This window comes from Ylistrum balloti, unplaced genomic scaffold, assembly GCF_031769215.1.
Source record: "Ylistrum balloti isolate Yb309-2 unplaced genomic scaffold, AGI_CSIRO_Ybal_v1 Utg369636, whole genome shotgun sequence".
NCBI lineage: Eukaryota > Metazoa > Mollusca > Bivalvia > Pectinida > Pectinidae > Ylistrum > Ylistrum balloti.
The window spans coordinates 1-19,392 of NW_026781899.1; the positions used below are offsets into that span (position 1 = coordinate 1).

Sequence of the window (19,392 nt, forward strand, 5' to 3'; positions counted from 1 at the left end):
GATATTATCTCTAAGACTATGTACTTATCTAATTCACAGGCACTCGAGGCCAGGATATTATTTTTTAAACATTGATTTTTGTTTTAGCACTCATAACTGACGTTATTTAAACGAAATATCAGCAGAATTCAAGTTTATGTGCCGGTTGACAAATCCGAGGTCCACGGTCATTTGTATTTTTAATGACCGTGGACCTCGGATTTGTCAACCGGCATATAAACTTGAATTCTGCTGATATTTCGTTTAAATAACGTCAGTCATGAGTGCTAAAACAAAAATCAATGTTTAAAAAATAATATCCTGGCCTCGAGTGCCTGTGATCTAATTCCTTGACCGATAAACGGTTTGATAGCTCTGCACTAAATATCATCAATTATATAAAATATTATTAATTAACTCTGATTGGTTATTAACTGCATAATTATTAATCGGATCTTATTTTGTTACAGGAGTTATTGCCCTTTTTTCATAATATTCAGCATTATCTTCATATCTGTTCCCTCAAAAGTCTGTTGCTGGACATAAGAGTCTAGTATACATATCATGCAAAGTGTATCGACCAATTTCTTGTAAATCATTAAAATGACAAATAACAAAATGCATTACTTGAAAAATACAAAATAAAACGATTTTATTTTTTCAGTTTCTATCTGTCACAAGATAAAAACAAACTAATACATTTGGAAATATGAAACATGCCACAAGTTACTAGCCATAACAAAACTTAACTGTTCTAATAACACAGGACGACGTTATGATACTATACAGATGTACGATAATGGTTTATATGAAAATATAGCCACAGTGGTAAAAGACCTCTGCTGCTGTCGCAGAGAAATGAAAAAAAAAAAAAATGCAATATCTACTTTCCCCTTCATGTAGCATTGAGTATAAAAACATGAATTTGCTGGTAAGTGGTTAACTCCTCAAACATTAAAAATATTTTGAAAACTTTATTTAATCGTAGCAAACTTGATGTATTATTTATCAATTACATACAGAAACCTATGTCCTGTATAGTTTTCAATGCATCAAACACTGAACAAATACAATAACGTTAAATCATTATCTAACTAAAACTACTCTACTTAAGTTACTTTGTAAGACGTCAAAATGTTTTCATCATATTTGATTCCATGTCTTGAAAATTACTGACAGTGACTTCAGTTTAAACCATTAATTTTATGTCGGAAACATCAGACATATTTCTTGAATCATATGCATTGATATTACAAAGAAAAAAAATATATTTAAATGGGGGAAAAAAAAAAGCAAACAATGACCTCTGAATTCAGCTCCATAAACATTTCTTTTTCTTACATTTCCACCAGTCAGCAATCCCATTAGATTGTCACCATAAATTATCACATTGTGTTGACAACACTTTCTCTATACTTTGTCAGGTAACGCAACAGTTTCCAATTCTTCTCCATTTCTTGTCCTTTAGTGCAGATCCACAGTGAGCAGTCCAGTAAATCATATCCAATTTCATTGGTGTATGACTCGCCATCACTGTTGGTTCCAACTGGCTGTGTGTAGATACAACACTTCGTCATCTCACAGGGCCTCGGATATCACTTTTCTCCTTCATTATATTGTCACAGTATTATGAAAACTCCTGTACAAGGAGCTTCACTGGAAAATTCCTTAACCATATCCCCGGAGAAAATAAAAATTGGAAACACTTCCAATATGTTTTTGTACTTACAGGAATTAGTATCTCTCGAGATGTTTAAACAAAGTTGGTACAGTACTACTATATACAAACATAACACTTCTCTGGAGATCCTCTCAAATCATTTGAGATCTTCCCTTTCTGTACATGTAAAAATCTTGACAAGCAAAATGGAAATTCTGAGATCAACAAACAGCCATGTATCACTATTAATCTCAAAAACACTTCTATTTAAATATGTAACATACATTCATATCGAGGTCAAAACGATATCCAAGATGTACAAAAATTGAGATAATAAACTTTTCAACAAGACTACAAAAAATATAATATAACCACAAAATAAACCAAACATACTACATTTAACTAATAATGGCAATAAAATACAACAAAAATGAAAAAGCAATATTTTGAACATACGTGAATATTATTATCAAGTTTTTAGATATCAGTACATGATATATGTAACACATATTGGATATTTTCATTCCGTCAATTTTTTATTTCAGAATCTGAAATGGTATTAACAATCAATAACATCTTGTCCTAATGACATCAAATAATCTACGAGTCTCCACTTCTTTTCCACTTTAATAGTGGTATGAATATAATGACTAACTTTTCTAATCTAAGACGGCACTGGCCGAATTTATTGCAACATTACAATCATATCATAATACATAACACAGTATAAAGATGGATATATTCATGGGGTTGAAATTTTCACATTTCGTGGTACATTAACATAATTGCAAAAATTCTGTTAAAATAATGGCATATTTGTATTAGATGTTCTTTAACATCCAGATTTTTAAATTGATAGAATTAATTTGATCGTTTTTAAAGGAAATCGGTGAAATTACCAGCTTTACAATACAATTAGTTAACTACATAACACTATAAGTTTTCTTCATGATTTTTAAGAGACATAATTTCAATTTTTTTTTAGGTCACTTTAAAAGTTTTAAAGTGATGTAATATTAACTATTTCAGCATCTTTAAATTTAAAGTATCACTTAAACTTTTTTGCAGGGACAGCATCTCTAAGTTTATCATATCATATTGATATTGATCGAAAGACACAATACTAACTTTCTTCAACATCAGTCATAAAGCATCTCTTCAATATATCTAGACCACCCTTGTGATTTTTTTTTTACAAAAATCAAATCAAGACTCTTCTCAGAGAATCAGCATTCATGTCTGAATGTTAAGTTATGGATAAAGACAGAATGAAAAAGAAAAGAAGAAAGGGAGAGCGAGAAATGAGACCAGAGAGAAAGCATGTATCTTATCCATTAGACAGGAAGTTGTGGTGAACCATTGAAAACAAATCCAGAGTGACAAGGAATGTGGATAAATGTTAAAAAAAAATATGTACACCCTGAACCAATGCAATGCTGAATTTAATACACCTGTACAAAATTATAAAAAATCTCTGATCTGTACAAAGCGGATTTCGATTGAAAGATGATTTCAGTACATACTATTTGTTTCATCCCTTTTGTTCAAGAATGAAGGTCTTCCTCCATCATTTTACTAGTAATGAAACATAAAAAATACATAAAGAATTAAATTATATTGGTGGTTAACATGACCTTTCTTCAAATGTTTTGCATAAAATGTACACAGCTGGTAATCATGACAGTTGGTATTTCTTGAACAAATCTTAACAGAACCTTCCAAAAATGAACTGAAAATTCTAAATTCGCTTAAAGTGTTACGATTTTGAACATTTGAAGTTTACATGCAGGTTCCAGTTTCTATTGTAAGTAAAATTGGTTAGTGTTCACTCTTCAAAAAATGGTATATCTATAAAAAGGCTTGTTCACACACAAATCGCTATTCCTGTGATTCTGGGGATCTGTTGAAGCTTTCAGTCAGGAACAGATTATTACTCCATGTCATCAAATTCTCTGAAAAAAATAAGGATTATTGTTAACAGTCAAAAAAATTCTTCACAGTCATATTACTGCATACTGAGAGGTAAGAAATGCTATATTTTATCACTGATTTGTTTCTTATCCTAAACTTAATGAGACTTTCAAAGAGCTGACTCAGAAAAATAAAATAAATGTTTAAGTGTTGTCGCTTTGTGATATATTGAAATTACATCATTATGTTACAATTCTCATTGTTGAGACTGTTTTCTGTTTAAAACTGATCAAATCTACAGCATTTGACAATTCTAAAACTTCAAATCCTGATTCCAATTTAATTCCCTGAGAGGCAAAATTAATCAGCATCCTTTGCTTTCATTTCAGAAAACATTAGAAAAATCATGAACCCCATAGGAAATAAAATAAACTTTGCTGTGTAGACTGAATTTATCACAGGGACAAGTATACAACAGAAAGAGAAACTTGGTAACACTGAAATAAAAACATCTGACCAAATTCTTAACATAATTAATTGTTAATTAATTAATTGTAAATTTGACAATGAGAGAGTATCATGATTCCAGCACTTACTGATCCCCAAATTCCATCCCAGAGTTCTCGAATAAACTGTCGTTGCCAATACCTGAATCTGACTGGGCTGACACACTACAATACACAAACAACAGCAAATGATGGTGATAGCATGTCACAGCACACGTAAGTCATACACAGACACTAGCAGTCATGATAAACAAAACATTTTCTTCAGTGAACAATTCTAACAAGACATCTTTTGGATATTTTACTGAATGAATTCAATTCATTCAGCCTGGATTTTGTAATATTACAAACAACACATCCTTAAACAGTTTGGTACTTTTTTTTTGGAAAGTTTAATATCATACAGTACCATTTCTTAAATTATTTTTTTTATGTATACAAAATAGAAATTTGTGACATTTTTGTTAAATGTTCACTTGAGAAATGATTAAACACCCAAAGATCATGTTTTGAGACTTACATGATAAAGCCAACAAGCTTTTTCACAGCTGATTATCTCATGAAATAATTTCGGGTGAAATGATTCATCATTATTAGATATGTTACGTGATATTTGCACTATGATTCAGTTTTCCATACCTCTTTGCTATTTCTATACAATTTATCATTTAGTCTAGCCATTCAAAACAGAAAAATATGTACACTTTCTCCTTTTTTCAAACTTGTTGGATATAAACTTTCTACTTTTTTCAAACTTTTTGGCTATTAATAAGTAAATTTTCAAATACACTCCACATTGGTATCTTGTTTTGACACATTTTTGCATCGTAGTTCTTTTTTTTTACAGTTAGCATTAAATATTTCAACAGCAAGTGTCTTTTATTGAAAAGAATTGAATCAAAGTGTAGATCATAATGCATACCAGAGTTAAAAGCCCTAGAAAATTATGCAAGTTTAGCAATGGAAATACCATGAGTTATTAGTTAAAATTAAGTGCAGAAATGACAACATTAAAATCTGAAACCACTGCACATATTACAATAAGTTTATGAAACCACCATGAACCAATTATTCAAATTTTAGAAATGAATGACACAACCAATTTTACAAATGGTGCAAGGTCATATGATACGATATGGAAGTACAAACCTGGACGAGCGGCAAGTGAAAAACACAATTCTCTTGAGTTTCTTATTGTAGAAGAAGTAATTGAAGGACCAGATGCATCCCTCCTCTCCATAAGGATCTGAGGCCAGATCAGGATTGTAGCTGAAAACACAAGTCAGAACATGCTTATTAATAGTCCAAGGGAAGTAACTCTGTCCACTAATGTTCATGAAAGTTTTTGTGTGGTTCAAAATTTTTATCAAATATAAAGTAAATAAATCAAGAGTTACATGTTCAAAAACAATATTGTTGTATTTTATATTTTCCTTGTAATTAAAGGTATGGAAAAAGAAAAACTTCTAGGAATAAAATTACAGTAAGGAAAGGTGGTGGAAAAAAGGGCAATGTTAGCAATCTATGAAGCTCATTAAACCACAGGTCCCTACTGATATGCAGTTACCTGAATATGTCACATTCCTGCAATCCAATTTCAGCATCTACTGCTGACCACATCTTTTGGGTAAGAGGGTCAAATCGGTCTCCGGCTGCTGCATGCATCTGTGTATTTATTGTACCAAGCACCCACTACAGAAAATAAAAAAAAATTTCATATAAATCAAAATGGAACAGGACTTGAACAATCTGACAATATATCTTGAAATACCATTGGATCCCCTCCCCCCCAGCACCAATTTTTTTTTTTCATTTTAGTGATGGTAACAATATTTCAATTTTACCTGTATGCTTGGTTCTTTGCTGAATTCCTCACTCTTTGCATCACTAAAATCATAGTCTGGGTTGAAGGAGGCATTGAGTGTGGAAATGAGGTAGAAGAGGGTTTTGGTAGATATAGTATCACATAGGTACCCCTCTCCATCACTTCCTTGGCTCCTGCTGTACTGTCTGTAGGAAACAGATTTATTCGCTCATAATCACTTCTGTGGTAATAATACATATGAATTCAGTTACCACATATGGCTTATACTCTCTCTTGCGGGCAATTGATACATTTTATTTCTGGGTTTACAAAGTCATTAACAATTAAGTGCCATACAGTTTTATTCAACCCCCTGTGCAAGCCAATACAAAGACAAACATTCTATTTCTGAGTGTACTAGTTCAGTAACAATGAAGTGTCATATTGTTTAATTATATCACCAGTACACTGAAGGAAATGTTCTATTTCTGGGTATACAAATTCAGTTACAATGCAGTGTCATATAATTTTATTATATCGCCAGTACACTGAAGGAAATGTTCTATTTCTGGGTATACAAATTCAGTTACAATGCAGTGTCATATAATTTTATTATATCGCCAGCACACTGAAGGAAATGTTCTATTTCTGGGTATACAAATTCAGTTACAATGCAGTGTCATATAATTTTATTATATCGCCAGTACACTGAAGGAAATGTTCTATTTCTGGGTATACAAATTCAGTTACAATGCAGTGTCATATAATTTTATTATATCGCCAGCACACTGAAGGAAATGTTCTATTTCTGGGTATACAAATTCAGTTACAATGCAGTGTCATATAATTTTATTATATCGCCAGTACACTGAAGGAAATGTTCTATTTCTGGGTATACAAATTCAGTTACAATGCAGTGTCATATAATTTTATTATATCGCCAGTACACTGAAGGAAATGTTCTATTTCTGGGTATACAAATTCAGTTACAATGCAGTGTCATATAATTTTATTATATCGCCAGTACACTGAAGGAAATGTTCTATTTCTGGGTGTACAAATTCAGTTACAATGCAGTGTCATATAATTTTATTATATCGCCAGTACACTGAAGGAAATGTTCTATTTCTGGGTATACAAATTCAGTTACTGGTGCTATAACTAATCTTCACTCTATTACCTGAGGGCAAACCTTCTATTTCTGAGTGTACAAATTCAACAACATGTGTCAGAAATGGCCTTTACTCAATGAACCGTTACAAACATTCCAATTCGATGTATATACACTTGTACATGCTCATCCATTTAGGGGTTGATTAGAACCACCAACAACTGACACAACTACTAATTAGGTCAACCCCTGACATTGATGTAATTCTGGGTTTGCCCTCTAGCCATATTATAGAATATAACATGTACATATTTTTTGTAGACTTGTCAGAAAGCTAGGAACTTGTTCCGAATTTAACCTTTATATCTTGTATATTGCTAAATGAACCTATTACTAATCATGACCTAATTTAGAAATACATTCACATATATCTGTAACCACCCAAACCTTCATTAAACATCTACCTACTTTCTGTAACAGAATAAAATGACATTCCACAATATTTTGATGAAACATACTTGCTGGGACTGTGGGACAGGGTGCTCTGTGGGGGAGACAAGGCTTGCAGGTCCATGGGGCTCACACCGCCCTCAGCTGACAACATTTTATTGTACAGGCGCTTGTCATTTCCCGCCATCTTACAGGAATAGCTCTCCAGTCTGCATTGATAAAAAACTTTTTTAAGGGTAAACGAAAATAAAGAAAATGCAGAACTTACTCTCCAGCCTGCAGCGACACAAAACATTATCAGAAGCAAATAAAAACGATCAATATCATAATTTACTGTATAAATAAGTTAATACTTCAGATCTCAAACTCATTAAATCATAAAATAGTTCCAGCTGGTATATATATATGTATTACACAGGTATGTGTCAGCATTTGTGACTCATTTATATATGATACATATCAAAAATGTATGAAATACTTAAATATATATTTGTTAAATTGACATACTGTAATACGGTGAATTTATGTATAAAAGGGTCACCCCTGCACAAGGAAATTTACCCAAATCTATTTCCCTGTGTGAACACCCAATGATAGCAGGTGAAGTATTACGCTTACAATATTATCAATAATACTTTCAGACAAAGGATATAACTTGTACATAATTCAAGATAACACATGCTAGCTTGTAGAATAAACATTTAAAACTATACAACACACATTTTCTTATCTTATATAGTTTTGAACTTTCAAAAATGTGTTGTTATTTGAATACTTAAATATGTGATAAATATTATGTGTAAATCATATATAGGGCTAACCTTCTACCAACACAATTTTGATTTAATTAAAACAAACAGGCTTTATTTCACAATTTTGTGCAATTCATTCACCAGCTTTCTGTGGGGGAGGGTAAGGGAAAGAGAAATGGAAGGTGTGTGGGTAGGAGGAGAGGAGAAGGCGGTAGCGGCTAATGGCAGGTGTCATTACATAATTGACTGACACAATTGACAGTGATTATCAGCTGTTTGTTTTTACCTTCCTTCAATTTTCGATGTTTCCAGCTCTATGGACAAGTTAGAGTTGATCTGTTCAAACAGTGAATTTTCCAGTAGTTTCATGATGAACGCCAAAATAAGTAATATAGACGGAAATTTTAGAAAGTCCAGTTGTTTACAATCACGAAATCACCACACAAATAACACGCTTGGATGACTTCTCAACAAATAATCGTCTTAGAAAATCTGTTCGGAAAAGACTTATAAACACACGAAATGTTACTAAAATAATTCAAGGAACACGGTTTTCTAGGTTTTCTTCTGCTTCTTTCTTGATTTATTTGATGGTGTGATTCAAATGGCATTTCTTCTCTCCCAATCTCCTCGTACTCCATTTGTTGGTATTTTCCAACGAAGAATGTCAATGTCAAAAATAAACGGTAACTTCCCTGTGATCTTGTGAACACTATTAGCGGCGATCTACCGAGTTGCCAATCTGGCGTCACTGATTAGGAGATAAACAAAGGTTCTAAACGAACCTAAAACAACAAGTTGTCACTAAATTACACTAATTATCCGTATTTGTACGATCGCTTTCTTTTCCGCAAATCCTCTGTTTTGCTTCTACGACCTAATTACCCAGAATTCTCTATTCGGCGTTTTCCGTTGATTCCCGGAAATGTACGAACGATCATGGTGATTTTCCGCGCTATTTTCAATGCTTTGTAATAAAGATAAATTTTGGGGGAAAGAAATTTCATGACTGAAGACTATTCTGGAGATGACAAATACGCATTTTTTTTAAAACTAATGCGCCTATGCTTGTTGATTAAGCTTAGCGGGCACTGCCACACCCCACACCGAAAATAAGAGTTCACTAAGACTGATATAAGCCTACTAATTTTTTTTCATGAAATCACCGATAATTTTACTTCAATTGAAATAAAATCACATTAATATCATTAACTTGAAAGTTGAAATGACTGGTTTTATAACTAAGCCGACATCTTCCTTACAGCACGGACTTGGATATAGGGCTAGTCTATACAAGCCCGTGCTTACAAGATACAAAATACAAAACTTTATTCAGCTAAAAAAAAAACGCGCGCACACACACACACACACACACACGCACGCACACACACACACACACACACACACACACACACCCTCACACACACACATGAAATCATGAGAACTGCATTACATATAAGATGTGAACTGTAATTTCAGCACTTTACCAAATTAACTAAGCATACATGCATATATGCCTATAGGATAATAATTCCACATCTGGAGCTGTCTATGAAACTCCCGAATTTCCAATCTTCCGTAGGTCATTTATCAGGAAGTTCCAAATGCAGGCGGCCTAATACCGGAAAGAATTCTGTCAGTGCGAGGTGTTTTTCACCCTAGGGACTTCCAATGTGTATCCTTTTTGTCTAAATAATAGAAGAAACCTGTACTTTATAATGATTTCCTGTATGTAGACAGAAGATAAATGTCCGACAACATTACATATCTCACATTCTAGAGGTTTCATAAGCTACACTAGTAAAAAGAGCGATTTTGCCGATAAAAGAAGAAGTGTTTTAAGACTGGAAAATTAGTAGTCTAATTTGGTTTTAATTCTGTTGGAAATTGGCACGTAAAACCGAAAGTATTGCTTTTGTCGATGAGTCCAATATCTTATTTCAACGAAGAATTTATTCTCTATCTATAGACGATGAAAAGGACATCTGATTATAATAAAAGTTTAATTAGTCATATAATAACTGTCAACAAGGTGACACGAATAATATCATATTGATAAGTCATGCCATACCGCGTGTCTTTGTTGCCAAACATTGTGTCTACGCAGTTTGTAACTTAAATTAATAATATGTTCACTTTAATCATTAGCAACTTTCATTACAAACCCATTTTTTTTCAAAGAAAAAAGGCTTTTACTTGTTTACCAACAAAGTAAGTACCACAAGTCTATATCTAATTATTTCTTTACTTACCATCCACATAAGCATGTTATTCAACAAAAGATATTGCTACTCGCGAAGAAAAGACAAATAAAATAGTTCAAGGTGTCTCATTTTTAGTATAGCGTAAAGGGGACCACTGTGTAATATATCTAAAGCTCCATGTCCATATATTGAGCTCAAGAACTATTAAGGCAAACATAGAACATGTAGTTTTAATTTTTGTTTTGTTTGTTGTTGTTGTTTTTATTTCTTTTTTGTTTTTTGTTTTTACAAATCTATCCTATATCTGGATAAAGATTTTTGACACCTTACCTAATGTGTCCGATAGGTGACACTGATCTATGGATATTTATTTATTTATTTATTTATCCATTAGTCATTTTTAGTTACCAGTACATCATGTCCTGTATCTATAAAGGATCGACAGTTACCTGTACATCCTGTCCTGTATCTATAAAGGTCTGACAGAGTTACCAGTACATCATGTCCTGTATCTATAAAGGATCGACAGAGTTACCTGTATATCGTGTCCTGTATCTATAAAGGTTTGACAGAGTTACCTGTACATCGTGTCCTGTATCTATAAAGGTCTGACAGAGTTACCTGTACATCGTGTCCTGTATCTATAAAGGTCTGACAGAGTTACCTGTACATCGTGTCCTGTATCTATAAAGGATTGACAGAGTTACCTGTAAGATGTTGACAGCAGTCGAGGCAAACCTTCTCAGTTGCAAAGCACATAGACTTGCTTTTAAAATTGTTATTTTTATTCCATCAAATACACACAATGGGGATCGGACACAACTTATATCAAGTCCTCTCTCGAAAATTATGTACAATACTTAAATATTTAAACAATATGATATGAATCTACAGATAAAATAAATAATTTTTAATGTGAGATAAATTAAGGTAGAGATGAAATGAGAATAAATTAAAATGAAATAAAACAAATAAAAGAGGGGGGGGGGGGGGGTGAAAGTCTCCTTCAATGTTCACCTTTGAAGTAAGGAAACTGTCTAATAATTCAGTAAACAATATTTGAGACTGAGTGAGTGAATCTTTCTTGGCCAATCTAGCGCTATTTGATTTAAATCTATTCCATACTCTCAGTTTTTCACAGTTCATATTTCCTTGGGTTTATTCGTTGTATTGAATTTTCAGTTCAACGGTACCGTTTATACTAATAGCTCTACACCCACATTGCTCGGACATTTGAAAATGTTTAAAAAATAATAATACATATGTTTTTGTAGAAGAGCAAATGGTAAAATTTGAGATATAATATACACATGTTAAACATTGATTCCTTTAACCCAAGTAAAGTAAAATCCTCCATTTGTAGTATTGCTATAGTACACATATTTCGAGTTGACAAAAGTTAGGTGAATAGTTCAGACCTGATAGAGTCTAGTGGTCGTTCAATATAGATCTCAAACGTCATTCAAGTAAAAATAAACCAAGGTTCGATAATGAAAACAGATGCACTAGTTATGACATACTTGACACAGGTGACGTTTTGGAAGCACAAACATGCGTTTTGTAACGTCACGTGTTTGGCAGTAGGCGATAATTCCCTCCTGAATTAGCACCTACTGCCCAACACGTGATGTTACCAAATCCATGTTCGTCCGTTATGCGCACATAATTCCCCTGAAAACAGGTGCGCTAGTTATAATATGACATCTTTGACACAGGTGACGATTTGGACGGACGAACATACGTTTGGCAACGTCACGTCTTCGACAGTAGGTGCTAATTCAGCAGGGAATTGGCACCTACTGCCCAACACGTGACGTTACCAAATCCATCTTCGTCCGTTATGCGCACAGAATTCCCCTTCACTACACGCTCAAATCCCCTTACCCTTTCACTACATCATTGGACCCGAATGACCTCTCACACACTCAAAACGTGGTTGAATTATCATGACATATTAAGATATACTAACATAATCACGACAAATTACAAACTTAAAACCACACTGCGGTCAGACATTCTTATCGCTTGCTTATCTGTAACATAAATCTGATGTTCATTTCACAGGGATTCGTACATGACCTTATCGCTTATCCTGGACGAATGACCTTATTTGGAAATGTTTTGAGGTTCTATAAAACGAGCGCCTGTGGTTGAATGATTAGGCTCGGCATATAAGGAGACATACATTTTGATAGCTGACCTATCACAGTTTTCCAATCGACTGGTGTAGTTATGAACAAGGTTTTGGGTTTATTGGTCAGTTTGGCCGGAGTCTTGGCAACAGCCTCCGCGTGGTGGAAACCTCCCCAGCACACTACTTGGCAATGGCAGCTCGAGAATGACGATGGTCACCTCGTGAAGACCTATAATGTAGATATGTATGATATCGACCTGTTTGATACGACCACCAGCGATATTCAGGACCTTAAAAAGTAAGTTTGACATGAATACTGCCAATATCTCGAATTTCAAGTTTGAGTTAATCACAACAATATCCTGAACTTAGGTTTGAATTGAAACAATATCTCGAATTTCAATATTGAATTAAAATCCCCGATATCTCGAACTAAAAGTTGGACATTTATTATCTTCGGCGTAATCTCGAAGCACAAGTTAAACATGAAACACCACGGTATATCTCGAACTCGAATGAAACAATATTTCGAACTTCAAGTTTTGATTATTAAACACCCCCATATATCTCGAACTACAAGTTTGACATTAGCACCAAGGATATCTCAAACCACTGAAAAGATCAACAATATCTCGAAGCACCAGTTTAACATGAAACGTCAACTATATCTCGAGCTTCGAGTTTGACACGGACACCAACGATATCTCGAACCTCCAGTGTTTCCATGCACCAACATAACTTCAGATCTAAGATTGATATGGGCACCAGCGACATCCGGGACCTCATATATCAGATATATGACATACAGGATGTGGAGTATCTCGCAGTGCCATTTATTTCGACATCGGTTGTCTATGATAAGACATAATGTAAATCATGTGCGAAGGAAAGCGAACGAGCTAGAGAAATATTTTGAGTTGAATTACCTCCCTTCCGCTGCTTTTCAGAAATCATAAAAAATATGGTGTACTTTTCTTCTTGTCATATTTCACTCTTTACAGTGCTTGGGAATGCATACCATAAAATAGTCATTGCGTGAAATGCAGTAACTTTTTTTATATTATCACCACAATTAATCGTGTCGCTTTTATCAATCAGTTATATTCCAAGCTCAACCAACTAAACGTATTTTCCTGTTATCGTTGACAGCCACGGCCGAAAAGTGATCTGCTACTTCTCGGCCGGTTCCTACGAGGCCTGGAGACCGGATCATCATGACTTCCCGTCATCTGTTGTTGGACACGAACTGGATGGATGGAACGAAAAATGGCTGGACATTCGTTCGTCCAGTGTCCGAAATATAATGAAGAAACGTCTGGACCTGGCTGTCCGGAAGGGGTGTGACGGGGTAGAGCCAGACAATGTTGACATGTACACACTGTCTAGATCTAAACAGGGGTTCTCTTCACATATAGACGCAGACGACCAACTCGACTACAATAAGTTCATTGCAAGAGGTAAAATGGTTCTTGTCATATTCCCATCTCATCACCAGCTGTCTTATTCCCATCTCATCACCAGCTGTCTTATTCCCATCTCATCACCAGCTGTCTTATTCCTATCTCATCACCAGCCGTCTTGTTCTCATCTCATCACCCACCGTCTTGTTCCCATCTCATCACCCACCATCATGTTCCCATCTTATCACCCGCCGTCTTGTTCCCATCTCATCACCAGCCGTCATGTTCCCGTCTTATCACCCGCCGTCTTGTTCCCATCTCATCACCAGCTGTCTTATTCCCATCTCATCACCAGCCGTCTTATTCCCATCTCATCACCAGCCGTCTTGTTCCCATCTCATCACCAGCCGTCATGATCCCATCTCATCACCAGCCGTCTTGTTCCCATCTCGTCACCAGCCGTCTTGTTCCCATCTCATCACCCGCCGTCATGATCCCATCTCATCACCAGCCGTCATGTTCCCATCACATTACCAGCCGTCATGTTCCCATCTCATCACCAGCCATCTTGTTCCCATATCATCACCAGCTGTCTTATTCCCATCTCATCAACAGCCATCATGCTCCCATCTCATCACCAGCCGTCATGCTCCCATCTCATCACCAGCCGTCATGTTCCCATCTCATCACCAGCCGTCATGTTCCCATCACATCACCAGCCGTCGGATTCTCATCTCCTTACCTGCCGTCATGTACTCATCCTTCACATCGAATCCCCTTGCTGTCATGTCCCTATCCTTTCCATCTAATCTCCTTGTTGTCATGTCCCCTTCCTATCCGTCTTTTCACCAGCCGTTATGTTTCCTCATTCTAATTTCATTTTTTAAGAGGCACACCACCGTGACCTATCGGTGGGACTGAAGAATGACGTCGGCCAAATTCATGAACTACAACCTTACTTTGATTGGGCCCTCAACGAAGAGTGTATGGATTATGACGAGTGTGACCAATACGGGCCATTTATAAATAACAACAAGGTCAGTGTTCGTCTTATCATCAACAAGTATGATTTCATGATAGCAATTATAATGTGGTTCTTCCTGTGACAGTATAGCATGTATCTCTTCATTTGTATTTTCTTTAAATGTGTGTGGTGTGCATGACGACTCATCGGCCACAATCGCCGGAAGTGCATCTGACTATAACCAAGTACTTGCTACAGGAAATGCAACATCAAGGCGGCCTGAACTTTCAATTTCTACAATAAACCCACTATACTATATACCGTCACCGGAAGTACAGTCGACTTCAGGTGATCATAGAGAATACTTATGTATACAATATTTATAAACTTGCAGGCTGTGTTCCACGTGCAGTATTCTACCAAGAGCCATGGGTCTAGCACGCGCAGTCACGTCTGTCATGCCTCCGACAATGATCGCCCTCATCAGTTCATGACCCTTATCAAAGAGCAACTTGTGACAGACTGGAGACTCGCTTGCTGAACAAGGGCTGTATTTTACAGTACAAAATTATTAATATTCACCAAACTCAATTACTGATGTAAACATATAGAAGCTGTATGGTGAAAAATTAGACAATCTGTTTATATAATAGCAGACTTTTTGTTGTTTTGTTTCCTGGGCTTATCGCCCCATGAACATCTAGTGTCGATGCTTTTTAGGTGGGTGTCATCATAGTAGCTAATGGCTACTTTACTGAACATCATACGGGAGACTCGCCACATGTTATCCTTAGCGATCATTATATTTAGTGTCTAACTCTAGGACACAACAAAAACAGTCAAAGAACGGTCCGTCTTTGTGACAAGAAATGTGTTTTTATACCTTTAACTGTTGAGAAGTTCGCTTTCTACCGATTTACAGTATTCGAGATCACATCTTTCAAGGGAGACTACTGTTATGTACGCGGAATTCTAATTCCGAGATCACTCACCAGGTGATGACACGTGTGGGTAGTTCGGGTATGATACATTCAATGACATCGTAAAAGATAGGATTTTCTGTCGTAGTGTTCCTTATCCCTGTAAAAGGAAAATTGTACTACGGCGAATATTCTAATATGTAACAGCGTGACGTCTCGATAAAGTACAGAAATACTCATGCAGAGCAGACCACTTCGTATTTCCATTTTAGATGGGCGATCCCACATCATCAGATGGTGGGCTATTCAAATCGCTCTGTGTCCTAGGTCCGTCCGTCCGTTTCGCATGAAAGTGCATTTGTAGGTTTTCCTTTGTCCCTAGATGTGCCGGTTTGATTTTAAGACTGATAAAAACAAAAACAAAATAGCCGATAGGCAGCCATGTTGGATTTTTTCAATGAAAAGTAAGGGATGGATCTCTCTGAAATTTAATATGGTTCCCCTCTGGTCTCTTGTTGTGTCCATGTTATTTTGGGACTGGTCAGAAAAAACAAATTGGCCGAAAGATGGCCATCTTGGATTTTGACTGTGAAAGTTTGTTATCGCTATTTCTTGAGAACTACTGTATAGATCTTTCTCAAATTTCATGTATAGAGTTCTCTAGGTCCCTTGTTGTGTCAGGTTGAGTTTGGGACTAATAAAAAAACAAAATAGTCGACAGGCAGCCATATTGTATTTTGCCTAATAAAGATTGTTTTATCTATTTCTGAAGAAGAACTGAATAAATATCTCTCAAATTTCATATGTATGTTCATTTGGTCTATCCTTGCGCGGGTTTGCTTTTGGGACTGATCAAACGAAACAAAATGGCTTCCAGGTAGCCATTTTTGATTTGTCATGTAAAGATTGTGATTTATTTCTGCAAAGGAATGTTCAAAAACCTTATCATTAAGAACGAAAACAGAGAAGAAAAAAGGGAAAAGATCCAACTTTCAAAGAGCATATAGAGATCAAACCATGGTGGGCGACAAGATCTCTCTGGGATCTCTTGTTATGTTGGTTGTTATGCACAAGCTTTCTACATATTCCATGTTCAAAGGCAATTTCGTCTAACTTAGTAACCTCATACTAGACAAGTACACGACAACGCTAGACCAAAAACGGAAACATGATTAGGAAATGCGGACCTAAACGAAATTGACATACTGGATGGGAGAATAAGAAAACTTAATATTTATTGAACTTAAAGTATATAAATCAACTGAAAACTTAATGCAGCATTTTATGATAGTCTCAAAGGAAAAACAGCTGAATTCAGATCTAGATAAAAAGATATACAAATATGTCATGATATTCCGGTCACAATGCTCTTTATTAACGGACATCTCTCTCTCTCTCTCTCTCTCTCTCTCTCTCTCTCTCTCTCTCTCTCTCTCTCTCTCTCTCTCTCTCTCTCTCTTGAAAATTCTTATCGCCATGGCAAAAAATGCAACTTAGGTATCACACAGCTAGATAGCTAGACACCCGTATAATACGGTATTGTTGTATTGTTGTTCGGATCAAACAGCATTTCTTGCATTAGTGGGAATTTAGTGCATATCGTTTTTCCTGTGTTACTTCGATCTAGATATCACAACAAAAGAGAAATTCATATGACCTTTTGTTTTAAAATAACTACGTTGAAATTAACCCAGGTCCCTGTAAAAGTACACCTGTGCTCTTTGAATGTCATGGAGTACAGCATATAATCAGGTAACTGGCGTTTTCTCTCATTAACAGTTGCTCATACTATTTTATTCGGGTGATAGGGGTAATCATATGATTGAGCCATGTACCGTGAGTTTGAAAAAAAAATGGATACAAATATCGTTTTTTTTTCTAAAATTTTAACTTCTACTTTGAAATTATGCGTAAAAATAAGAGGGTGTCCACAAATAATCCGGATTCATCCTTTCACGCTTCCGTAATGAATTTTACAATATCCTTATTCAGTGCGGTCCTGTTATCGTTTTAGCTGTCTGCAGGGAACAACAGCTGATGTGACCATGAAAGAGATAGCTCTGTCTATATTTTCACTGATTATATCACTGTTATTTGTGTTCCTGTTTATCGCTTTAGGTGAGATATTACATTCGTTGTTCTGTCGTTCACATGACACAGTCGGTTGTAAATCTGATTTCAAACCATTATGGAAAGCGCACCTGTTAGAAAAGAACAATGAGATATTCGAATACTCCCTTTGCTCGGAGGGCCAAGCTATTGTAGGTTATGTTCTTTCATGGCCTGGGGGAAGGAAATGATATAAATTATCTGTAAGAAGATGTTGTTGTACATTCTATAGTAGATAGATGTCGACGTATCACCAACAGCAAAAACATCCGCATACAACTTTCACTATTATTGCGATTGACATACTCCGACTAACCCTAATTTCGTCCTACTCCATATAGAGGATAAAACATACTTGTCGATATAATGTGACTCAAGTAAAGCTGATTAATTCAATATGTCACGAACCTTTAAACAAGTAACATGGACTTTATTTAATTAGTTTATTACTTTGTATAATTATTTACTTTGGTAAACACTACCAAATATGAAAAAGGAGATTTTTTTATTGTTTGTTTCAAGAAATGGACATCCTTTTTGGTCAGAATTCAAACAAGGTAAAACTGTGACATACATGTAGATTACATGGATAAAATATGAAAATGTTGAGGTCAGGTTGGTATTTCCTTTTCCTGATTGCATGATTTGAAGATATGTTAAGTAAATTATCCTAATTAGCTCTATTTTGGGAATATTTTCCCCCGTGTGCGTTATACTTTCTTAATTAGGATTTTATTTCTTTTAATATTCAGAAGGGAAAACATCACTTGGCATCCTCGATACTTAAGTGGTTAAAATCACTATTGCTATATGTACCCCGGGAACATGTCATTATACAATTGAAAGCACAAGCAAAGTAATTTGATTGGATCCAGGAGAAAAAGACTGACCAATAACAGGCTGGTATGCTCCTTTTGAAGATTACAAAGAAGTTAACATTCAACTTCAAAGTCATAACAATATACTGTTATGTGACCTCGAGATGTACATCAAAGGATCAGAGTCATCTTTTTGTTTTGTCCACAAGGTGTAACATATGGAACTTTTAATTTTGTCATGACATATTCCAGGGGTGCATGGAGCAAAAGTAATTGTAACCCTTGGAGTTTTGAGGATGATCACTTGGGGAATACTACCATTTTCCTTAAAATTTGTCTAGATTGATAATTTCTTTCTATATCAAAATGAGTGCAGGATTCTATTAATTGTATGACTTGTTTTTCTGAAACATATGCAAAAAAAACCTAAAAATAACTTAATTACCCTATAATACAGACTTGTTTTGACACTGATGGTACATTTTTCACTACTGAGACAATTATGTAACATCATTAGGACATGTATAAATTCAAGATGTTATTGAGCATGTTTCTGAAAATATTTTGATGCACAAGACTCCAAAATGACTTTCTTTGGTGTAGTAGGTAGAGGAAACCAAAAGGATTCGAGTGTAGATATATCAGTGTTCTATTTGTATACAATAAAATA

General features: G+C 35.3%; 2 protein-coding genes across 2 annotated transcripts; one reads left to right on the forward strand and one right to left on the reverse strand.

Moving 5' to 3' along the window:
- Positions 1-606: 606 nt before the first annotated feature.
- Positions 607-9,042, reverse strand: LOC132552904 (repressor of RNA polymerase III transcription MAF1 homolog). The gene is made up of 7 exons (XM_060217105.1): positions 8,460-9,042; positions 7,490-7,630; positions 5,901-6,066; positions 5,624-5,748; positions 5,206-5,325; positions 4,147-4,221; positions 607-3,591 (listed from the first exon to the last, which is right to left on the reverse strand). Exons 1-7 carry the CDS (start codon positions 8,540-8,542, stop codon positions 3,570-3,572), a joined length of 732 nt encoding a protein of 243 aa, XP_060073088.1. The 5' UTR covers positions 8,543-9,042; the 3' UTR covers positions 607-3,569.
- Positions 9,043-12,609: 3,567 nt separating this feature from the next.
- LOC132552934 (uncharacterized) lies at positions 12,610-15,452 on the forward strand. Its single transcript, XM_060217136.1, has 4 exons — positions 12,610-12,809; positions 13,661-13,968; positions 14,800-14,948; positions 15,270-15,452. Exons 1-4 carry the CDS (start codon positions 12,610-12,612, stop codon positions 15,414-15,416), a joined length of 804 nt encoding a protein of 267 aa, XP_060073119.1. The 3' UTR covers positions 15,417-15,452.
- The last annotated feature ends 3,940 nt before the right edge of the window (positions 15,453-19,392 follow it).